This window comes from Lipotes vexillifer, unplaced genomic scaffold (assembly GCF_000442215.2).
Source record: "Lipotes vexillifer unplaced genomic scaffold, Lipotes_vexillifer_v1.1 scaffold190, whole genome shotgun sequence".
NCBI lineage: Eukaryota > Metazoa > Chordata > Mammalia > Artiodactyla > Lipotidae > Lipotes > Lipotes vexillifer.
Genome location: NW_006794958.1, coordinates 513297 through 538284, shown reverse-complemented (window position 1 = coordinate 538284; position 24988 = coordinate 513297). Strand labels below are relative to the sequence as shown.

Here is a 24988-nt window from a genome sequence, read left to right as displayed (position 1 = left end):
TTTCAAAATTTGAATTCTTCTGTTGTGAAAAGCTGTCTTCTCTCCTATTTTATTTTATTTATTTATTTATTTTTAAATTTTTATTTATTTATTTATTTATTTAATCATCGGCAGGCGGACTCTCAACCACTGCGCCACCAGGGAAGCCCTCTCCTCATTTATCTTATTTTATTTATTTATTTATTTTTGCTGTACGCGGGCCTCTCACTGTTGTGGCCTTCCCCCGCTGTGGAGCACAGGCTCCGGATGCACAGGCTCAGCGGCCATGGCTCATGGGCCCAGCCGCTCCGCGGCATGTGGGATCTTCCCGGACCGGGGCACGAACCCGTGTCCCCTGCATCGGCAGGCAGACTCTCAACCACTGCGCCACCAGGGAAGCCCCTCCTCATATATTTTTAATTCAGGTCTTTACATCAATATGAACTAATGGATATATATATAGATCCATACATATGAATATATATATATTTTTTTATTGGCTACAATCCAATACTATCATTAATAATTTTGATTGTTCTAGATTGGGCCATTGAGAGTGCTTTGAAGATGGCTCCTGTGTCCTTTAGAATGCACTTTTGTTTGTTCGTGTGTTTGTTTTGAACACTTCCTAACTTACTGGCATCACAAGATATTTTATGCTCATTTAGTATTTTTCGAGTCCCCGCTGTGGAATCCACCATTTCTCTAGGGAGCTCAGGTTTCCTTTATTGGAGGATGGTAAAAAGTTTTGAGCCCTATCCCATGCAGATTTTGAGCCTTATCCCATGACATTCTAATTTAGTAGCTCTGAATGGTCTTCTGTGTTAGGTTCTGGATAATTTCAAAGGTAGCTTTCAATTCTGCCAAGCCATAGACTTTTTTCCTTCTGTCCATAGCCTTGATTAGTTTTAGAAATTTCTATCCTATCATTTCTGCCCAACCTTTTTTAAACATGCTTGATTGTTTCTCATCATCAAGTCTCTGCTTAAATATCACCTCTTTAGAAAAATTCACTCTTAAGCTATGAAAAGTCAACTCTTCCTATCTTATTTTCTTCTTAATATCTATCACAATCTGTCATTCTTTTGCTTATTCATTTATTTGTTGTATTTTTGCTCCACTAAAATAGTACCTACATGAATGTAGGGATTATGTCTATCTTGGTTATACCTCTATCACCAATTCAATACCTGGCATATGGGAGTTACTCAAATATTTCTTGAATGAATGAATGATTAAAAATACTAAAGTCTGGGACTTCCCTGGCGGTCCAGTGGTTAAGACTCTGTGCTACCAATGCAGGGGGCACGGGTTCAATCCCTGGTTGGGGAACTAAGATCCCACATGCTGTGCGGCCAAAGGAAAAAAAAATACTGAAGTCTTAGTCAATTTTATAAAATGGTCATATATTTACTCTAGAGTTTGAATGTATGTGGACATTCAGTAACTATAGTGTACTACCGTATTAGGCATTATACTAGGTGTTGGGAATACAAAAGTGACTATACAAAAGATGTGATTCTTGCCCTAGAGTATTTTTTGCCTGAAACTAAGCCCATGAGGCTTTACTAGTTTAAAAAAAAAGAGTTCTTAATTTCTGGATACTTTCAGGATTCTTTCTCCATCCTTCCCTACATCCATCCATCTCTCCCTTCCTCTCTTTTTTTTTTTTCTTTTTTTTTTTTTTTGCGGTACGCGGGCCTCTCCCTGTTGTGGCCTCTCCCGTTGCGGAGCCTGTGGGCCCAGCCGCTCCGCAGCATGTGGGATCTTCCCGGACCGGGGCATGAACCCGTGTCCCCTGCATCGGCAGGCGGACTCTCAACCACTGCGCCACCAGGGAAGCCCCCTTCCTCTCTTTTTTTTCATCACACCCAGTAGTACTGTGGTCTAATGGTACAGCAGTTGTTTATACCAACAGGTTTTTTGTTTTTTCTTAAATTCCCTATTTTTACAATTAAGTTCTTTTATAAGCTTTTGATGAATGAAATTTAGCTCCAGAAATATATTCACAGCATATATATTGATTTAAATGGAAAATATTCCACTCATTTATTTATTTATATATTTTTATTTTTGGTCACACTCGCAGCTTGTGGGGTCTTAGCTCCTGGCCAGGGATCAAACCTGCACCCTTGGCAATGAAAGTGTGGAGTCTTAACCACTGGACTGCCAGGGAATTCCCTCCATTCATTTATTAATAATAGATTTAGCGTAGGACCTGTGCCCTGTTTCTTAACAAGTCAGTTTGTAAAGTATTTCCAAGGTACATTTGTATCCTTTAGTAGTAACAGGACTTCTCTGTTTTCCCCATAAAAAATCAGTGGAAAAAAGTATTTGCCAGAGAATCAGGAAATCTGGGTTTTAGTTCTGGCTCTAAAATTGACTGTTATATAATGTTCTGGGGATTTGGTTTGCTAATCTGAAAATTCTGTTTTGTCTGAGTCTTTATAAATATTGACAAGATGTAACACTACCATTGGAAAGCGCAAAATACATTTGAGGAACTTGTTGGACATTTTATCTCTTGGATGCTTGGCATGCAAGAAAGATGTTTCAAAAGCATTTTCCCCTATTGTGCCATTCCTGATGTGCTATAATTTGTAGTTTTAAAAAATATTTAATAATATAAATTTCTAATTTTTTTTCAAAAACTTATTGCTATTTTATTTTTGTTAGTGGCAAACTAAAACATTTAATAAGTAATATAATATATAATCCTACTTAATTGATTTTCTGTAGGCTGTGCAACAGGTTATTACTAATCTACTAATTGGGCAGATAGAGATTCGTTCTGAAGATTCTCCAGATATTTTGCCATACTCTCATGAAAGACGAGTTGAAAAGCTTGTTGTTCCCCTTGGTGAAGAACTTGGAGCTATCCAAAAGGCATATATACAGGTAAGCCATTTTTATCATAATTCAGAGTTTAATAAATGAACTGATAATGTAATTATTTTAGTTAACAGAATCGGACTGTGAGAATATATAGTTATAATCATTTATATAATTAATATGGTAAAAAATTCTTTGAAATGACAATTTTCAGTATGAGCGCTGTGTTTTATATGTACTGGCGAACTATTAGTTAAAGAGGAAATACAAAATGATGGACCATTTCTAAAGCCAATTTGGTTTTGTATTTTCTTAAGTAAACCTTTTAATTGCAGTATAACCAGCCCCCCCAAACATATGAACAGCATAGTACATTAAATGTAAGTGTGCAGCACAGTGAATTTTCACATAGTGAACACACCCAAAACATGTATCCAGATTCAACCAGAACTTTCTTTGTAAGGAAATATATTTTCAATATATTCCTCCCTGATCCCTTGTACAGCAGTGTTTCTCAACTGGGGACTATCTTGCCCACTTGGTGGCATTTGGCAATGTCTTGACACATTATTGATTGATTGGTTGCGTTGGGTCTTCGTTGCTGCACGTGGGCTTTCCTCTAGTTGCAGCGAGCGGGGGCCACTCTCCGTTGCGGTGTGCGGGCTTCTCATTGCAGTGGCTTCTCTTGTTGCGGAGCGCGGGCTCTAGGCGTGCGGGCTTCAGCAATTGTGGCTCGTGGGCTCTAGAGTGCAGGCTCAGTAGTTGTGGCACATGGGCTTAGTTGCTCCATGGCATGTGGGATCTTCCCAGACCAGGGCTCGAACCTGTGTCCCCTGCATTGGCGGGCTGATTCTTAACCACTGCGCCACCAGGGAAGCCCATTGACACATTTTTGATTGTTCTAACTGGAGGGTGTGGGGAGTGGACTTGTTACTGACATCTAGTGTATAGAGGCCAGGAATGCTACTTAACATCCTGCAATGGATAGGAGAGACCCCCAACAACAAAGAATTATCTGGTCCAAATGTCAATACTGTAGCGGTAAGACAACTGCTTAGGCAGTTATCACTTTAAATGGGAGAAATTTGGGGTAGCAATTGGTTTTCTAAAGTTCATAATTATTGTCATGCTAGGAGAAAACCTTTTTTTTATATCCTTATTGCTGTGGATTAAAGATGGGTACAGATTCTTTGCTACTCTTCCCATTGAGAGGCAGGATACATTTCCCCTCCCTAGAATCTAGGCTTACCCTAGGCTGACTTTGACCAATAGAATGTGGTGAACCCTAAGTTAGCCATGGTGAGCCTCAAGTTAACCATGGTGAGGAGAAAGGAGGAGCCAGGAGATAGCTAGAACTGAGGGTGCAGACACATGGCCTCAGTTGAGCTATTTCAGCAAGCTCCCAGCTATCTGAGACTCTAGACATCAGGAGCAGAGATAAGCTGTCACTGCAATGCCCTGACAGAATTCTTTTTTATTTTTAATATTTTGTTTTGCAATAATTTTAGACTTTTAGGAAATTTGCAAAAATAGTATAGAGAGTTCCAGTGGGGAGATACTTTGAGACTATGCAAATACTCTGATTCTCAAAATATTTTGTCCACTAACTTTAGCATATAATGATGGTTCTTATCTACAACAGTTATTCCTGTAGTATTTGCCTAATCATTGTTTCTTGTTTCCCTCATTTCTTTTACATTTGTTAATTTGAATTCTTCTATAATGAAGAGCTGTTTCTTCTCCCCAATTTACTTTTTCAATTCTTTATATTAATATGGATAATTATTATATTAGTGGATAATTATTTTTTCCTGTGGGTTAAGTTCTATACTATCATTATTAATTTTGTTGCTCAGATTGTTCCAGCTTTGGCCATTAGGAGTTCCTTTAAGATGGCTCCTGTGTCCTTTAGACATGCACTTTTTGTTGGGGACAGGGGGGTGGTTGGGGGAGGACTAGTTCCTAACTTTCTGGTATTACAAGATATTTTATGTTCATTTAGTAGTTGTCCTGTCTCAGCCATAGAATCAACCATTTCTCCAAGGAATCCTTATTCCTTCTATGGAAGAGTTGTATTTAGAAACCAAGACACGGGCACTAGATATGTTCATTGTTACTGTGTCATCATCCCTTCTAGGCCCTCTCTGTTACCTGCTTGAATTCTTCCCTGCAGAAATAGAATCACAAGCAAATGAAATAGTTGTTGTTTTAACCTATGATGTTTTGAAGTAGTTTGTTATTCAGGAATGAATAACCAGAAAGTTTATCTATCATTTAATCTTTAATAAGTCTTTCTTAAAAAAGAAGTTTTATAGAAATATGGTTTGTTTTTTGTTTTTAAATTATTTGTAACAAAATTCTAAGTATTAATAATTTAAGATATGGCAAAGTGTTTCTGGTAATTATCTCATAAATGCTAATACATTTGGTTATGATTAAAATCACTCCATTTATAAGAATATAAAAGTTGTAATTTATATAATCACATAATAATTTAACTTTATTGATTTTTTTTTTTTTTTTTTTGCGGTTCGCGGGCCTCACTGCTGCGGCCTCTCCTGTTGCGGAGCACAGGCTCTGGATGCGCAGGCTCAGCGGCCATGGCTCCTGGGCCCAGCCGCTCTGCAGCAGGTGGGATCTTCCCGGACGGGTGCACGACCCCGTGTCCCCTGCATCGGCAGGCAGACTCTCAACCACTGCGCCATCAGGGAAGCCCTAACTTTATTGATTTTTTTTTTTTTTTGCGGTTCACGGGCCTCACTGCTGCGGCCTCTCCTGTTGCGGAGCACAGGCTCTGGATGCGCAGGCTCAGCGGCCATGGCTCCTGGGCCCAGCCGCTCTGCAGCAGGTGGGATCTTCCCGGACGGGTGCACGACCCCGTGTCCCCTGCATCGGCAGGCAGACTCTCAACCACTGCGCCATCAGGGAAGCCCTAACTTTATTGATTTTTTCTAGAGTGCTTCTTTAGGCATATGTGGTCAGCAAAGCTGATCAGCAAAGCTAAAAGAGAGAAAAGATTGAAATGTACTAAAATAGCTATATTTTAGGAAATAAAACTTAGGCAAATTACATATTGCTGTAGTAGGTCTTCATCTGGAGGTCGCTTTTTACCTTCACTATGGCATCAAGCTCAGGACCTTTTGTCTGCTGTTTCCTCTGCCTGGAATGCTCTGTCTTCAGAACTTCTCAGGCTAGGCATACTTTATCATTCAGATGTCAAGTATTACTTCTTAAAAGAAACCATCTTTGGTGGCATGAACATGTGGAGAACTGTGGGAGCCTGCATGCCCAGTTCTCCCCTGAGAGCGCCCTGCTGTCACCCATGCAGCAGTAGGCTCCGTTGCTTGCCCAACCCGGACCACTGTCTCTCCTGCTGCTTGGTACCAGAGGCAGCCCTGGCCCAGAGCGGTCCATCCCCAGCCAGGAACCTTAGTGTGGGAAACGGGCTGCTCGGAGGCGGAAGGGCGCTGGCAAGGTCACAATCCAAGGGCCCGCTCCTCGGCATCCTGGCGCTGGACGACGGATGAAGCAGGGGGTGCCCAGGCAGCACAATTGCTGCTCCTCCCCCCACCCCTCAAAAAAAAGAAAGAAAGAAAGAAAGGAAGGGAGAGAGGGAGGGAGGAAGGAAAGAAAGAAAGAAACCCTCTTTGTCCACTCATATGATAGTGACCCCCTTCCCATCAAAGACTCTACAAAGCATTACTGTGTTTTAGGTTCTTAACTGCATTATCATAATCAAAATTCTCTACTTTCTTTGTTCACTTCTTTATTCCTTTCTTCCCTCTATTGAATGTAAACTTTAGGAAAATAGAAACTTCATTTGTCTCAGCCACAATATCCCCAGCATCAGGAACAATGCTTGATATATAGTATATACTTAATGAATATATTTTTAAAACTATCTATTTATTTATTTGGCTATGTCAAGTCTTAGTTGTGGCACGTGGGATCTTTGTTGCAGCATGCAAGATCTTTCATTATGGCATGTGGGCTTCTCTAGTTGCGGCGCGGGCTCTCTAGTTGTGGCACGCAGGCTCCAGAGCGTGTGGGCTCAGTAGTTGTGGCGTGCAGACTTAGTTGCCCTGCAGCATGTGGGATCCTAGTTCCCCAACCAGGGATCGAACCCGCGTCCCCTGCATTGGAAGGCAGATTCTTAATCACTGGACCACCAGGGAAGTCCCTTAATGAATATTTTTGAGAGAATGAATCAGTGAATGAAATTAAATGTACTCAAGGAATTTTGATTTAGTCATCACTCTACAAATATTTACCTATGTGCTAGACTTGTTCTAGGCACTGAAGGTGCAACAGAGCAAAAAATCAAGGCCCTCCTTTCATTGTGCTTAGTTTGGAGGGAGAGGAGGAGAGTTAAGAAATAAACAGATAAACACATATGTTCTTTTTTTTTTTTTTAAATATATTTATTTTATTTTTGGCTGCATTGGGTCTTCGTTGCTGTGCACGGGCTTTTTCTCTGGTTGCGGTGAGCAAGGGCTACTCTTCGTTGCAGTGCACCGGCTTCTCATTGTGGTGGCTTCTCTTGTTGCAGAGCACAGGACCTAGGCCCACGGGCTCAGTAGTTGTGGCTCGCAGCTCTAGAGTGCAGGCTCAGTAGTTGTGGCGGATGGGCTTAGTTGTTCCATGGCATGTGGGATCTTCCCAGACCAGGGCTTGAATCCATGTTCCCTGCATTGGCAGGCGGATTCTTAACTGTTGCACCACCAGGAAAGCCCAACACATATGTTCTTGAATTATCGTTGAATCTAATAATTGCTTGTGCTGACTCTCACATGGATTATCTGGGGATAATTGTCAAGTACTTTAAAATTTTATCATCTCTTCTGTGTTTACTTAAAAATTCATTTTAAGACAAACTTTATTTAATATATAAAACTATTTTAGTATGTGAGGAAATGTATTTGTAAAAGGATTTTAAAATAAACTTAAACTAAATTTCTTTGAAATTTTCAGATTTTGGAAGCACTTGCAAGTTCTTTGATTCAGAGGAATGTTTTGATGAGAAGGGATATTCCCAATCTAACAAAATACCAGATAATTCTGGCAAGAGATCAATTTAGGAAAAACCCATCTCCAAATATTGTGGTAGGTATTTTAAAATAAATTTTGCTGATAGACTACGTTTTTACTTAGAACCAGGATGAAATGTAAATAATGATTGTTTTTTGGTATATATTAGCTCATCAAGAATTCAGGGATGGTTTATATAGTTTATAAAAACATGAAAAAGATCTAGCAGGAATACTGTTTAATGATGTGAATTAAAATAAATTTATCTTATAACTTTTAATTAAGAATTGGTCTTTTAGTTCACTTCTGTTTTGCAAAGTCAAAGGGTCATAAGCGGGTAGATTTTAACTAACTTTTAGATCCATAGCATTTAGTCTTAAATCTCCATACCGAGGTTGGATTAAGCATCACAGTAAGCTTTGTATTTTTAATCTTTATAGGAAAACAATAGGTGGATAGGAACATATCCATCAAATTAGGTCCAGAGTCAAAAGAGATGCTCACAAGCATGAAAAGGCACTGAGTCACTCTTGGAACTGAGAGGGAATGCATGTGCAAAAGAACAGAGGCAATTGAATGAAGGTATAAAGGAGACAGTGAGAAAACCAATTTGCCTGAGGTAAAGGATTGAGGGAGTCAGATATGATCTAGGTTGTGACCACCTGGGAGTAGCTTTAAATGTTATACTAGAAATATGGACTTTATTCTATAGTATCTGGGAAACCACAAAGGGAATTTTCTGTGAAATTGCAGTGTATTATACTAGACTTTAATAAAATGTTTAAAGTTTCTGCTAGGAGTTAAAGGTTCATTAAAATTTTAAATCATAAATCTAAATCTGTTGAACTTGATCTCACTGATGAGAGTATGTTTTACAGAGACGTTGTTTTACCCTTTTAGGTAATTAATGTGCCATTTTAAGGCATTTATCACTATCCTGGAAACATTTAAAATGAGTGTAACTGATATTAATGCTACTAAAAATGTAAGGTATTAAATAATAGTCTTCATCTCTAATAAAGGAAAATAATTAAAATATATTCTCAATGGTCTTTTAAAGGTATTTTATTGTATAGATATACCGACTGTATGCTCCTACAAAAGGAATATGTACTGTTACTTTTCCTTGAGAGTAGTGGTTAAAAGCACAAGCACACTGGGCCAAATTTCCTAGGTTCAAATACTGGCTCTGCTACTTATCACCTACGTGAGCTTCCACATATGTAAAATGGGCATAACAATAGTACCTACCTCCTAGGTGTTAAGATTAAATAAGTTTGTATAAGTAGTGTGCTTATAACGGTGTCTGGTGCTCCCTGTGGCATGTATACTTGGTGTTAAATGTTAGTGTTAAACAGTTTGATTAAATATTTGTCCTGATGTCAGAAACATTTGTGAGGATAGGCCCGTATCTGTTTTATTTTCCCTTGTATCCCAAATGTCTAGCTCAGTGCTCGGCAAATAGTAGGTGCTGATTAAATTGTTTTGAAAGACCAAATTAATCTATATACTGCTAATAATTTACCTGCAAAGAAAAACAGCATATGATAAATATCCTCCCGTTCATTTATTCTCTTTAAAATGTAAATTTCATGTTGAATTAAATAAAGGGGCAGATTGTATATGGAAACTACATTGACACCTTTCCATAGCAACATCTTAGGACATTCAGTAGAACCAGTAAGTTCTGCATGGAACATGTATCTTCATTTCTTTCTCTGGGTAAATTTGATACATGCTTGTTTTTTCTAGGGACTGCAACAAGGCATAATCGAGGGAGAGTTTGCTATTTGTATTAGTTTATATCATGGTTATGAATTATTACAGCAAATGGGAATGAGATCATTATATTTCTTCCTTTGTGGAATTATGGATGGAACTAAAGGTAAATTATATGAAATTATTTTTAAAAGTGCTGACATGTATTATTTTGGTTAACGATATGTATTGAGCCGTTTGGATTACTTGAGGTGCTTTATTTTAAAAAGCAGTGAAGGGGACTTCCTTGTGTGTCCAGTGGATTTCCTTGGTGGTCCTCCCCAATGCAGGGGGCCCGGGTTTGATCCCTGGTCAGGGAACTAGATCCCACATGCTGCAACTAAGACCCAGCACAGCTTAATAAATAAATAAATAAAATAAAAAGCAGTGAAATAGTTATGTAACAAATTCTTTCTTTCTTTCTTTCTTTTTCCTTCCTTCCTTTCTTTTTCTTCTTCTTTTTTTTTTTGTTTTTTCTTAAACTATGGACATGTATTTCTCACAGTTTTGGGGGCTGGGAAGTCCAGGATCAAGGTGCCAGCCCATGTTTCTTTGCTTTTGATAAATTGCTGGAAGAAAAGAAACCATTCATTAATACATATGTGAATGAGGAACTGGAAAAAGTTGCTGGTTTTTATTTTTAAATTTGAAAAACTTGCATTCATTGCTATAGTTTAATTTCTTTTAAATAAATGATACATTTGATTAGTTTTGCTATTAAATTTATTGGAAAAATATTTTCTTAATTTCTGAAGGAATGACTCGGGCAAAAAAAGAACTTAGCCGAAACGAGGACTTCATGAAACTCTATAATCATCTAGAGTGCATGTTTGCACATACACGTAGTACTTCAGCAAGTGGCATTTCTGCTATCAAAAAAGGTCTGGTTTTTCTTTTAAAATTCTGTATTGTTTCCTCTTTATCAAGGTTAATTTTAAAATTATGCTCCATTGATCCACATGTCTATTTATATCTACTTATATTTCTGTAGCAATAGACCTGTTAAATGCTAAAAGATCTTATTCTTCAACTTAGGATAAATATGTATTCAAGCAGTTCATAAACTTTAAATATATAATAGAAGTTAGTAGTAGTTGTTACTGGTAGTGAAAATTCTCAGAACTACCAAAAACTAATTTATAACTTAACTAAATGTGAATTTTTCCTTTCTCTTTGCTGCTGATTCTCATTTGGAGTCTTTCTCAGAATGAAATTTTCATAAAAATTCAGTTTATTTTACAGTAAGGTTTGTGTGCTACCCAGATGCTACTTACTGTTTAAATAAAAAGAAATAAGTTTTAACGAATCCATTTTGAAAGGGTAATTAAAATACATTAATGTAATTGAATATGGAAAAATACAGAAAAATTTTTTGTGTTTTGTTTTTTTACAGGAGATGAAGATAAAAAGTTCTGCTATAGTCATCCAAAATTAAAGAAATTAGAAGAAATTGTAGTTGAACACTTCAAGTCATGGAATGGTAGGTCGTATTTAATAGACTCAAGGCAAGGCAGTTATTGAGAAAGCTAAAACTCTGACTCATTAGTTTGTGCTAACATTTCTTATGGAGAAGATGAGCTTTTAATTATTCTGGATAATGAATATAAAAAAGCTCTGAGAAATTTTGGGAGCATAGGCACCAGGGGAATGGTGGAAATGTTAAGAATAGGGTATTATGTGAAAAAGAAAAGTCAGCCTGGGGTAGTATAAGGGAAGCAGATAATAAAACAATGTATAATATAATGGTAGGGAAAAGTAAGCTAGGTGAGAAAATAGAGAGTCATGAAGGAGGCTATTTTATATAGGGTTTTAGAGCAGACCTCTTTGTAGGGTGATATTTGAGCTGTTACCTGATGGAAGTAAGGGAGCAAGCCTTGTGGATTTCTGTAGGCGGATCATTCCTGGCAGAGAGAATAGAAGATTCAAAGGCCCTGAGGCAGTAGGGTGCTTGGTAAGATTAAGGATCAGTAAACAAACCAATTTGGCTGGAGTAGTGTAATGAGGATGAGTGGTGTAGGCAGAGGTTAGAGAGACAGCCAGGGGCCAGGTCATGTTGGGATGTAGGCCATGTCAGGACTTTGGATTTTATTCTGTGCATGCTTGTGATTTGTGAAACTATTACAGAGGCATTCGGAGCAGCAGAGTGACGTGATCTGACTTATATTTTTAAAAGATCACTTTCGTAGACGTTGGCCAATTAGGCTATTGTAATAGTCTAAGATGATAACAGATGATGATAGCTTATACCAAGATAGTAGTACCAAGCAGCAAGGTGGTTCTGAGAAGTGGTTATAGATTCTAGATATATTTTGAAGTTGGAGCCAACAGTGCTTATTGATGGATTGGACATAGAGTATGAGAAAAAAAATCATAAGTGTAGGAGTACGTGCGTGTGTGTGTGTGTGTGTGTGTTTGCAGATGACTGTATGAACAAAGAGAAAACTAACAACATGGAGAAGAAAGAGCAAACATATTAGGATGCTTTTGAGTCATCTAAGTTGAGACGTGTAGGCATTGGATAAGTGAATCTGGGTCTCAAAAGAATGGTCTGGAATATTTTTATCTATTTACATATATATAAATAAATTTTAGAGTTATCAGCATAAAGGCAATATTAAAAGTTTCAAGAATGGATGTGATCATATCACCAGGAATACAGTTTAGGGACAGAGGGCTGGGAATTAGTCCTGCAGAATACCAACATTTAGAGTTCAGAGGGGAAAATGCCACAAAGGAGATTCAGAAAGAAACCAGACAAGTGAATTGTCAGAGATGCTGAGGGAAGAGACTATTTCAGTAGGAAGGAGTGTATTGTGTTAAATACTACTGAGAGTTGTGGTCAAATGAACTAAAAAGCATCCACTGAGTTTGGCAATATAGAGTTATTGATGACTTTGGTAGAGCAGCTTTAATGGAATGAAGATAGAAAGGCAGGCTGCGGCCTGTTGAAGGAGATAGGCTTTGCACTGAAAGTAGCTATTGATCTGCAGTTGGTCAGATGTAGAGTCTTGATGCTATGCTGATTCAAAGGAGGTTTATCTGGAATAATTTTCCTTGCAACAGCAGCTGCTTCTTTTTCCTTATGTATTATGCATTAACTTTATTAAGTCATTTAATTCATAAGGTTGTTATGAAGACTAAATGAGTTCATATGTAAAATGCTTAGTGTAGTCTCTGGCACACACATGATAATTAACATAATATAAATCATGTTTAAGAAAGAAGGATTGTCAAAGTCCCATGCAAGGTTAAAAAACAAAAGAAAGCGAATAACAAAAAACTCCACACAACTTGCAATTATTAACCAATTGCTGTATGCAAGTCTACATACTTTATATTTACTGTTTCATTTAATCATCACCTCAATCCATTTTAGATATTAAGAAACTAAAGTTTAAAGAGATTAAATGACTACCATGGTCACACATCACCCAGAGACTAAGTGGTCCAGCCTCAAAATCATGTTTTTATTTATGCATTCTACTCCTCCCAAGAACAGAGACACTGGGAGCAGCTTTGTGATTGACTGTTGGGTATATTCTGCAGTTTCCTTGAAGAATTTGAACATATCAATAACTTGGAGACAGAATACCATGGCCTGGATTAAGACAGTGCCTTTAGTGAGTAGAAAGGAAAGGGAAGATATACAAAATCAGTGAGAGCTCTGCAGTCCTGTGCTTCTGATTTAGAAGGTAAAGGGGAATAACAGGCGTCATGCATGAATTGAAGGACTGGTCTAAAGGTAATTTTTATTTGGTTTAGGTTTTTATTTTATGACAGCCAATGAGAGATAAGGAGCCAGGTTTATTAAGATTACTAGAAAAGGTAGGAGGAAAACCAGCAAAGGTTTAAGATGCCTTAAATTATTTTTTTGAAAGAATTGTCACTCACTAGTATATAGTTTCAGGTTTGTCTTTTGAATTAGTTCTCATCTAAATGCTTTTATAAAAGTTGTAATTAAAGTGTTTTTGTTATATAGCTCAAAAGACATCTGACAAGAAATGTGACGAGACCAGAGTTATGATCTTCTCTTCATTTCGAGATAGTGTTCAAGAAATTGCAGAAATGCTTTTACAACATCAGCCAATTATTAGAGTAATGACTTTTGTTGGCCATGCCTCAGGGAAAAGCATGAAGGGTTTTACCCAGAAGGAGCAACTGGAGGTAATTATTTTTGGAGATGATGAATATAAAAATAAAATTGATTAGCTTTGCACTTACGCATTTTTTTGTTTAACTCACTGGTCAGTTGGCTACATCTTAAAGATTATTTTGTAGTAAATGTATAAATAAAGCGGCATATTTTGAAAGACCAAAAAAAGTGGGTGTTTTTGGATTTTGAAATGTTTTTTTAAAAGTATAATGGTTAAGCAGAAAGGCTCTGGATTCATATTATGTAGGTTGGAATCCTGGTTCTTCCACTTATAAGTTTCTTTGCTTCCTGTGCCTCAGTTTTCCTTATCTGTAAACATACCCTGTAGAGCTATTGTAAGCATTAAGTGAAATCGTACTGTAGAGCCTTCAAGAAGTGTTTACTATTTATTTATCTTAAGTCACTTTAGTTATTTATTCCAAACAAATAATATTTTCTGTTATCTAAAAATCTTAACTTAAAAATATGGTCAGAGGAAACCATGGTGGTATTTAAGGTAGCTGTATGCTCTGAATATTGGTCATAAATTTTTGAGTGCTATGATGTTTTGGGGGATATTTTAGACTATAGATTTTTTTTTTTTTTTTTTTTTGCGGTAGGCAGGCCTCTCACTGTTGTGGCCTCTCCTGTTGCGGAGCACAGGCTCCGGATGCGCAGGCCCATTGGCCATGGCTCACGGGCCTAGCCGCTCCACGGCATGTGGGATCTTCCCGGACTAGGGCACGAACCCGTGTGCCCTGCATTGGCAGGCGGACTCTCAACCACTGCGCCACCAGGGAAGCCCTAGACTATAGATTTTTATAAACTGTATACAGGTTTTTTCAGGTTAGCTATAGGTCTACACTTGAGTAGCCTCTGACAGTTAGGTATGTCTTTAATGTCTAATTCATTTTGAAAGATCCTTTCTTGATTCTGTCAACATTAATAGATGAGGACTCCTATTATTAAATACTTCTTATACCAGTCCCCACTGTACTCAAAAGAGTCTGTTTAAGCAAACTGGATCTGGTGGAGAGAGTCTAGGAGGTTTTCCTGAGTCTGAATGTAACACTTTTCCCTATCTCAAGTCTAATAAGTACTCTAAAGGGTTCAGGCGTCTAGTGGATGATTATTACTAATGTTAATAATCACGTTAGTGATTAGTAATATCTGTGTGAAAAATGAAGTGAATTTCTACCTAGGAGGTCAAGTATTTTGAAATACCCATAGTCCCCAACCTGGTCTCTGGCCAACTTCATTATTACCCAGAGTCATATTTCCTGGGTTTGTCAGGTACCATAAGAAACCTTATAGATTTTATTCACTTTATCTTTTATTCACTTTTTTTTTTTTTTTTCCTTGCGTTATGCGGGCCTCTCACTGTTGTGGCCTCTCCCATTTGCGGAGCACAGGCTCCGGACGCGCAGGCTCAGTGGCCATGGCTCACGGGCCCAGCCGCTCCGCGGCACGTGGGATCTTCCCGAAACGGGGCACGAACCCGCGTCCCCTGCATCGGCAGGCGGACTCTCAAGCACTGCGCCACCAGGGAAGCCCTTTTATTCACTTTTATCAATAATATTTTTATGTAGGCCGGGGTAACAATCCTTTTTATTACTCCTATACATAATTGCTTTCATAACAGCAGTTTTATTCTGAAATAAGCTTTCAAGCAAAGAGTTGTAATTGAATTATTCATTTATTTAGAAACAAGTGATGAACTCACAGAGGAAGTTAGGGGCCAGATTCTTTAGGACCTTACATTTCCATTTTAATGACTTTGGCTTTTACTCTGAATAAGGTGAAAAGAAGACCTTGGAGAATTTGGAGCAGAGGAGGGTCATGTCCTGATTGATATTTTAAAAGAATCACACTGGCTGCTGTCTTAAGAATAAACTAAGGGGCTAAGGGTGGAAATAGGAAGACCAATTGGAAGACTTATTACAATAATTCAAGCTAAAGATGATGGTGGCTTGGACTAGGGTGGTAGCAGGTTGTGAGAAATGATTGGATTCTGGATATATTTTGAAGGTCAAGCTGACAGGACTTATTGACAAATTAGAGTGGGATATGAGATAAAGGAGTGTGAAGGCTGACTCCAAGGTTTTTGGCCTGAGCAACTGAAAAGAGTGGCTATTAACTAAGGTGGATAAGACTGCAGGAAAGGCAGGTTTTGTAGAGAATATTAGCTTGGTTTTGGACAAATTAACTTTGGCATGCCTATGAGATTAGTGGTTTTCAAACTGTCAAAACTGATGGAGGACCAGTTTATTTCCATTCATTACATCACAGACAGATACCTTTGAATATTACAACAAAAATGAATTACTAGAAAAATAAGCTTAATGAAAAACAAAGTTCATGTCTAAATTATTTTTTAGGGTCAACAGATGGGGAATACTCTGTCAAGTTTCTAAACTCTTACTCTTAGTTTTTGTAGTCTTATCAGCTGGTAGTAAACAGTTGTGAACCAGTACCGGCACCAGTAATAAATACTTCATGGATTGTACTTTGAGTTACACTGTTTTAAACATCAAGTAGCGATGTTAAGTAAACAATTGAGTATGTCTTGACTTCATGGGTTCATGGAAATATATATTTGGAAATCATCATCATGTAGGGGAGCCTGGATTGAATGAAGACATAGAAGATGTCCAAAGACTGAGTCCTGGGGAATCAGAATAAGTGACTAGTGAAATGGGAGAAAGACCAGGAGAGTGTGGTATCTCCTGGAGGAGGAAGTGATTAAATGTATAAATGCTGCTGGTGGGTCATATAAGATGATAACTGGGAATTGACTATTGGAATAAGAGAGGAGAAGGCAAATGACCTTGAAAAGAACATTTTCAGTGGAATGGTGGGACAAGCCACCACTGAGAAGAGCTGGAGATAGCAAGTATACAAGTCTTTCAAGGATTATTACTAAAAGGAGCACAGAGATGGAAGTAGTTTTTTGTTTTATGTTGAGATACATAATAGTATGCTTATATGCTGATAGGAATGACCAGTTGAGAAAGAAAAATTGATGACAGAGCAGAGAGAAGAGTATTGCTGGAATGATCTTTGAGTAGTTAAGGGAAAAGGATGGGATCTAGTATAAAACTATGGGGGATGACCTTAGTTAAGAACACGGATAATTTGTCCAAAACAATAGGAGGGGAAGGTAAACTATGCAGGCACAGGTAGAGGTGGGTATGTAGATGCGGCAGTGATACCTTGCAGAAAGTTTTTTTTTTTGGCGGTTCGCGGGCCTCTCACCACTGTGGCCTCTCCCGCCACGGAGCACAGGCTCCGGACGCACAGGCTCAGCGGCCATGGCTCACTGGCCCAGCCGCTCGGCAGCATGTGGGATCTTCCTGGACCGGGGCCCGAACCCGCGTTCCCTGCATCGGCAGGCATACTCTCAACCACTGCGCCACCAGGGAAGCCCTATTTCTATACTTTGATAGAGTTCATATTTCCTTTTTGTGTATACTCCCCTAATATTTTCTCCTGAAATTTACTTTTTAGATACGAGGTCTGATAACTGTCCTTCATACTAGCCATTTTGTCCAGGCATTCTTACATTTTAATAGGCATTTATAAAGGTATTAGTCAAAAGTATGACTGATTCCTCTGGAATACCATAATTTAATTTTTGTTTCTATTGTCTATTTATCTATTGACCATGATCTTATTTAATTACTACCACTACTACTATTCCACCATCCATAAACCTGCAACATTGATGTGTGTGTATATGTGTGTGTGTGTGTGTGTGTGTATGTAAATGAGGAAACTGAGGCTCAGAGCAGTTGAGAACTAAGTTTATAAGGCTTAAGGAAACTTTTCAGAATATTTGTTGACTTTTTCATTAACTCATTGTCATGCTAATGTAGTTTCATTAACTTGATCAGAGAAAAGTCCTGGTGAAGGGGAGAAAAAAAATTTTTCCTCTACCCTTACGAGTTCTTAGCTGAGACCTCTGTAATAAAAGATTAACAAGAGAAAAACAAACAGAAGCTTATTAACATGCATACCTCATGTATGCATAGGAGATACTGAGGGAAAAATGAGTAGCTCCCTGAAGTGGCTTAGAATACAGATTTAAATATCATCTTATGGGGAAAGAGAAATGGGGTGCACAGGGGAGAGTAAATGATTTTTAGGGAAGATGAATGGAGCCCTAAAAGAAAAGATGGGAGGTATGATAGTTTGTGATAAAGTTTGTCTGGATGTAGTGTGGACTTTCAGTGTCTTGTAGAGTCAGTTTTCCCTGGTTGATGAAACTCCTGGGGAGGGGATTTATGACAATTGAGTTCCTTCTGGAGGATCTGCTTTTAGACAGATAAGGGGAGTTCAGAGAAAGCCTCTCCCCGCGTTTGCTGTTTTTCGAGTGCCTATAGCTCAAAATAATCAATATACCAAAGCAGCATAGGTTGGGGCAGCATGTTCTAAACTCCTACAGTCATATTTTGGGGTGGCATATTCTGCTACCCTTCACTGGAATGACAGTATAAAAGGTAAAATGTGAATTCTATTTTTTTAATTAAAAATTTTTTTATTGAAGTATAGTTGATTTACAATGTTGTGTTAATTCCTGTACAGCAAGGTGATTCAGTTATATATGTATATGCATTCCTTTTTTATATATTCTTTTCCATTATGATTTATCCTAGGATACTGAATATAGTTCTCTGTGCTGTACAGTAGGACCTTGTTGTTGATCCATTCTACTTATAAAAGCTTACATCTGCTAACCCCAACCTCCCACTCCATCCCTCCCCCAGCCCCTCCCCCTTGACAACCACCAGTCTGTTCTCTATGTCCATGATTCTGTTTCTATTTAAAATATGAATTCTAGAAGTAATAAAACAATCTTACTTTAACAATGGTTTAATTATTAAACGTACTATTATTGTTAATTTACCATCAATAAATTTAGGTCTAGGACATGATAAATAACAGTAATTGCTCTGGGCCACTTATCTGCTTTACACCCCTTTTAGTGATGCTAAAAATAGTATCTGTGGTTTCTCATTCATGTGTAAATTGTTAGCAAAACCTTTTGGAATCATAACCATTATTAAAGCAAAGAAATTGGGACTGCCCTTTGCATTTTACCACAATGTCTTTTGGCTCATATTGCCATTTGCCGCTTCTTTTCCTATTCGATAGTACTTTGGGTGCTGATTTTGAATCTGATTTCAGGGACAAATGGAAAAAGTATGCTTTGATCTACAATTCTCTTATACTTGCATCTAGTTATTTTTAAATCATTTTAATTTTAGGTAGTGAAACAATTTCGTAGCGGTGGTTACAATACATTGGTTTCTACTTGTGTTGGTGAAGAAGGTTTGGATATAGGAGAAGTTGATCTTATAATATGTTTTGATGCCCAGAAGAGCCCAATTCGTCTTGTGCAACGAATGGGTAGAACTGGCCGCAAACGTCAAGGCAGGATTGTTGTTATCCTTGCTGAAGGACGAGAAGAACGGGTAAGTAGACATATGGAAATGTAATTTGACAATTGAAATTTGAGAAACAGAGCCTAAAGACAAGTATCAATCTGTTAACATTCAAAGTCCAAACAATCTGTAGGTAATTGTGATTGACTTCTGTTTTCCTTTGTATTAGATTCTGCCTGTTCTTTTCTTGTAATTAGGAGAATTTTTGACTGGATTCAGTCTTAATATTTTTATCCATATAAAGAAACACATTTTTGTACTTCAGTATTAATTTAGAGACACATAGATACAAAAATCAATATGTATTACTTTGTGTTACTATTTCCCTGTGCTTCTAAGGCCTGCTTTTTGTGTTTAGTTGTTTTTTGTTTTTTAACTACAGTGAGCTGAGAATGGTTTTATTTATATTTTAAAGAATTGCCTAAATCAATCAACCAACCAACCAACTGACAAGAATATGCACCAGGGATAATGGGTAGCCTGCAAAGCCTAAAATATTTACCTTCTGGCCCTTTATGGAGAAGTTTGCTGATGCCTATTCTAAGTGATAAGGGGCTTGAATGATATTCATACTTTGTTGTAATCTTGGGTAACAGGTCTTCCTAAATATGATGTTGTATCAATACATAATATTATTTTGTGTATGTACACTAAAGTATTAACTAACTTTTGTAACTGAGTGGGACTATTTCTGTGTCTAAGTAAATAGTTTTACATTAAAGATTTTTTCATTAATTGTGATAGTTTTTAAAAAATGATTTAAAATATTTTATAAACCCTTTAAAAATCATCCTGAAAAATGAATTTTTTCCCCCAGTACTTTTCATGTGATTATAGCATATTCTTATGTAACATCTAGTTTATCTATAAAATGATTCCAATAAATGAAATGTCTGGTAGCTTTTAAAAGTCTATGTATTATCACTGAGTGGAATTGGATTCTAACTAATTGTATTACCTTGGCAACTCACTTAAGGTGAGTTGCCTTAAGTGAGTTGTTAGTTGTTAGTTTAGATATCAGGTGTTAGTTTTCTTATCTGTTAAGTAGTCATAATGGCCCACATTTGGTGAGTACCTGCTCTGTGCTGGACAGTGTTGCAAATGTTTCAAATGCATTATTTTGTTTGAATCCTGTCAACAACCCTGTAAGGGCAGTACTAGTGCTTTTCTTGTTGTATACAGTAAAGAAAATTGACACGTAGAAAGATGAAGTAAAAGCTGAAATAAGAAAATAGTATTTTTTTAAAAAGCAATTTACACTTATATATAAACATCAGCCTTAATCAAAAATAGCAAGATACTAAATAAAAGACAGATTTCCTTTGTACAATATAGTTACTAAGTTAAGCTTTTATAATAATGAATTTTGAAATGATTTTCATCAAGAGTTAATTAAATAGGCTTCAGATTTAAGACAACAGATATTCCATTCTTCAAGTATTTAAGTGGATCAGAGTTTACTGTTTAGAATAAACTTAGACTAATATAATAACTGCTTGTCATGGCTTGGTGATTATTATAGAAATAATGTGATTTGATGTTTATTTGTTTTTGCAGACTTATAATCAAAGTCAGTGTAACAAAAGAAGTATTTATAAAGCTATTTCAGGTAATAGGCAGGTCCTTCATTTTTACCAAGGAAGTCCACGAATGGTTCCTGATGGAATCAATCCACACTTACATAAGATGTTCATCACGCATGGTGTCTATGAACCAGACAAGCCTTCTCGGAACTTGCAGCGAAAGTCATCTATCTTTTCCTATAGGAAGGGTAAATAAAATTTTTGACATTTGAGACATGCATTTGCCTTCCTGTTGTTCATTAGCAGGTCATATATTGATATTTTTCTTCTATGAGAAACTCAGCATACATTCTAGGCTGTTATAGATGTTCATTTTGAGAAGGATAAGAGATGATTAATGTGGCAAAGGGAAGGAGACACTGGCAGTACAGAATGAAAGAAACTCAGTGTTGGGAAAATTAAAAATATCTTACCAGCCCAGAGAATCCTCTTTACAAATTGTGGAAAAGAAAGAACATAGTTTTATTATTGAATAAGCATTAAGCCAATTACAGTGTGCATTGTAAGGAATCCACTGAGATAATACAAAGACAGAAAGAAATTCTACCCTATTCATCCAAGCAGTCACAGTCCTTAACATCATTTTCTTAAGATTAACAGTAACTTGTCCTCATATAAGAGGACAGCACCATTTGCTGTATGTTATTTCATAGTTCATTCCAAATTCACCTGGTAATTGAGGTAGCCATTTGTGTTAGCTAGTTGCCTTTATCCAAAGAAATAATAAAACTTCTCTGTCTCTATGACAAGCAGATAAGGACAGCTCAGAGAAAGGTGCCAAGGCTAAACTCTGCAGGTGTATGGGAGATAGGGACACTATCTTCCTTGATGTTTACATTTCAAAGAGATGGCTCCTAGGTCCTTAAGAAAATCATTTCTGGTAGGAAAGCTGGCTAGAGGCTTGCTTTGCCTTTACAACAATTTGCATAAATATCAAAGGGTTAAATAAAGGATTTAGGAACATTAGGTATCTCTGGAATTGCTCCCAGAAAAAGGGAGGGGGAATTGTTTATTTCCATCTCTACAAAGGAGAAAATATTCTTTCTTTTTTAAAAAATATTTATTTATTTGGCCGCACAGGGTCTTAGTTGTGGCATGTGGGATCTTTCGTTGCAGCGTGCAGGCTTCTCTCTAGTTGTGGCATGCGGGCTCTAGAGCACATGGGCTCAGTAGTTGCAGTGTGCAGGCTTAGTTGCCCTGTGGCATGTGGGATCTTAGTTCCCCAACCAGGGATTGAACCCGCATCCGCTGCATTGGAAGGCGGATTCTTAACCACTGGACCATCAGTGAAATCCCTCCCCCCTGCTTTTGTTTTTCAATTTACTGTTACACCAGATAGTGGTGAAGTTAGACGAAGTTGTTGGTGATATTGAATCAGTAAGAAAAAAATACTTTGGGGCCAGGGAGCATAGTAATGAGAGTGCTAGCTTAAGAACTGCAGAGATTTTGGTGATATCAAGAATATATCTGGAACTGTTAGCACTATAAAAATGAGAAACAAAAACTTTTAAAAAAAATTTTACTTAACCTTTAAGGTAAGCTTTTAAAGAATCATAAAATCATGTAATTATATTCTAAGATTTGGAAGAAACCTTGGGGGTCATCTGGTCCAATTACTTACCAAGGTAGGGATGTTTTCTGTAGCATTCTTATTAAATGTATATCCAGTCTCAACTTGAACATCTTTGTTAATGGAAATTGTATTCTTTTATGAGGGTTCATTCCATTGTTGAATAGTCCATATAGAAGTCCCTCTGTTGAAAAAAAAATCTGGCTTTGTACCTTTTGCTCATTGATTTAGTTTTGGCTTTGCCAACTGAAAAAGAATGCACAATGTAAAAGTTGAGAATTATGTTTTATTTGGGGTATTACTGAGGACTGTAGCCCGGGAAGGCAGCCTCTCAGACAGCTCTGAGGGACTGGTCCAAAGAGGTATAGGAGGAGCCAGGATATATAGGAGTTTTTGCTGAAAAAGAACCCTAGTAGTTGAGCATCAAAAGATTACTGCTAATCACAAAAAACAGACATCTCAAGTTAATGATTTCAGTGCTTTTTTATGTATGGGAAGATGCAAGAGTTTGGGCTCATTAAAATTATACCTTTGATATACATCTTAACTATCTGGGGCCAGTTTCCTGTTTTTCTCCATGCTGAAACCCCCTTGGGGGCAGCTGCAGTGGCTGATGGCTTGATGGCCCCATCATCCTTTGTTTACTGAAATGGCAGGCGACTTTCTTTGCCAACAGCTTCTAGACTCAAAGAGTGGATTTGATCTTTGGTTTACGTAGGTGGCAGTTCTTTATATATTTGAAGACAGTACCTCTCAGGTTTGTTCAACTGATTGTTCTACTGGTTTTCATTACCCTGAAGTTTCAAAGTTCTTTCCCTCCTAGGCACCTGCTTTGGACTCACTCACTTAAATTTGTTAATGTTCTTTCCCTTAACTCAGAGCCATTAATCAGTGCTTTTTGGATATGCCTATTAAACCTAATGCAAATCCACTTAATAGGAATATACCTGTCATTTTACAAGACTTTGCTAAATTTTGTGTTAAAATGAAAAGATAGTATGTATTTTGAATTCTCTTGAATTTATTAAAAAACTTGATTAGGTTGGCATACATTTTTTTTAGTGATCATTTTATTTTTATAAATGTTAATTAACCATATGTTTAATGATTGTTTATAAAATGTTACTAGGGATGGATGGTAAAAGTCTAGAATCTTTCCTTTTTAAAAAATTGAGATAATGTTAGCTCATGTTCATTTTTCTGTGCTTTTCTTCTTCTGTTTTCTCTGATTTTTCAAGTGTCATTGATTCATCTTGCCAAGATAGTGTGTATGAATGTCATCTTCTATGTATTAGTATATAATTCATTTGGGCTTAGAGGTCTGAGTTTATTTAAAGTGACTAGGAGAATGGAATACCTTTCTACGTCAAAAGTCTTAGCGCCTCAGATTGCTAAATCTGAAAGGGACCTGAGAGATCACCTAGTTCAAACCCCTTATTTTATAAAAGCTTTCTATATAATATTTGGGACTAGTTAAGACAGAAGCTTCCTGATTCCTAATTCAGTAGTCTTTCTGATTTTTTTTTTTTCTGCCCTCATCTATATTGGGACCAGAGTTATAGGTTTGTATTTTTTATCCTTTCCATGTTGGTGATTGTTTTCCTTCATAAAGATTATGGAAATTAAAAAAAGGGTTAATTTACTATACATTTTTTAAAAAGTATATTATTATGTCATTTTTTAAAGCAGTAGGTCTTTCCTATCCCCCTTCAACCCCCCCTCCATTTAAGACTTTAGTCTTGGCATCTCCCCCACCCCCACACCAGTTTCAGATAACTTTTCCGATAATGTTATGCTAGAATCATGATACTAGTTTTCATCTGTGAGTTATCTGTTTCCTGCCAGGTCTTAGACAACAAAATGGAGAGTCCAAAAGAAACGAGGACTGAGAGCCTAGCTGCCTGGTGATGTTTTGCTAATAAAGTCATTACCAAAGGTTAGCTCTAGATGGAAGGGTGCACTAGTACTTTCAAAGAGGTGAGAGAAGTTTAGGAGATATGTAGAAGCAGGAAGTGATAACCAGAGTGTTTATATGAAGAACACTAATTTTAAGGTATAGAATCAGTGGTTTAGCAGAGATGAGTAGACATAAACAGGTAGAGCGTTTGAGTTGATGTCATATATTTTGTGTTTGCCTGGCAGATTTTTTTAAACCTCTTTTCAATTATTTTTTAAACTTATAGGAATGAGGCAGAGTAATTCAAAGAATGATTGGTTCTTATCAGAAGAAGAATTTAAATTATGGAACAGACGATATAGATTAAGAGACACTGATGAAATTAAGGAAATAACATTGCCTCAACTTCAGTTTCTATCTTTACAGAATGAGGAGAACAGACCAGTAAGTTGAACATGTTTTCAGATGCTCTTTATAGCGACTGTGCAATAGCTTTGGAAGTAAAGAGAATGAATGTTCATGATCAGAATGTCAACTTATGTAAAAATTAAGAATGTAAGCAGTATAAAAAAGAATATTAAAGTCTAACTTGGTAAAACTACTAATTTTCTTGTATTCCTTATTGTATATATATTTTTACATGACTGTAATATATTTACATAAGTTCTGACTTTTATTACTTTCTGCATATGAACATGTCTGTGTAGGTGTAATTTATATGATTGTTATGTTACTCTGCAATATACCGTAATTTGGCTCTTTCCC

At 37.1% G+C, this 24988-nt stretch overlaps 1 protein-coding gene across 1 annotated transcript in view; it reads left to right on the top strand.

The window, feature by feature from the left end:
* The window catches only part of FANCM (FA complementation group M), a 54932-nt gene that overhangs the window by 4606 nt on the left and 25338 nt on the right, over positions 1-24988 (top strand). The window contains 9 exon segments of the mRNA XM_007467368.1: positions 2719-2877; positions 7783-7914; positions 9592-9724; positions 10353-10478; positions 10991-11077; positions 13577-13761; positions 18997-19203; positions 20731-20944; positions 24510-24667. Coding sequence (XP_007467430.1) covers positions 2719-2877; positions 7783-7914; positions 9592-9724; positions 10353-10478; positions 10991-11077; positions 13577-13761; positions 18997-19203; positions 20731-20944; positions 24510-24667 — 1401 coding nt within the window.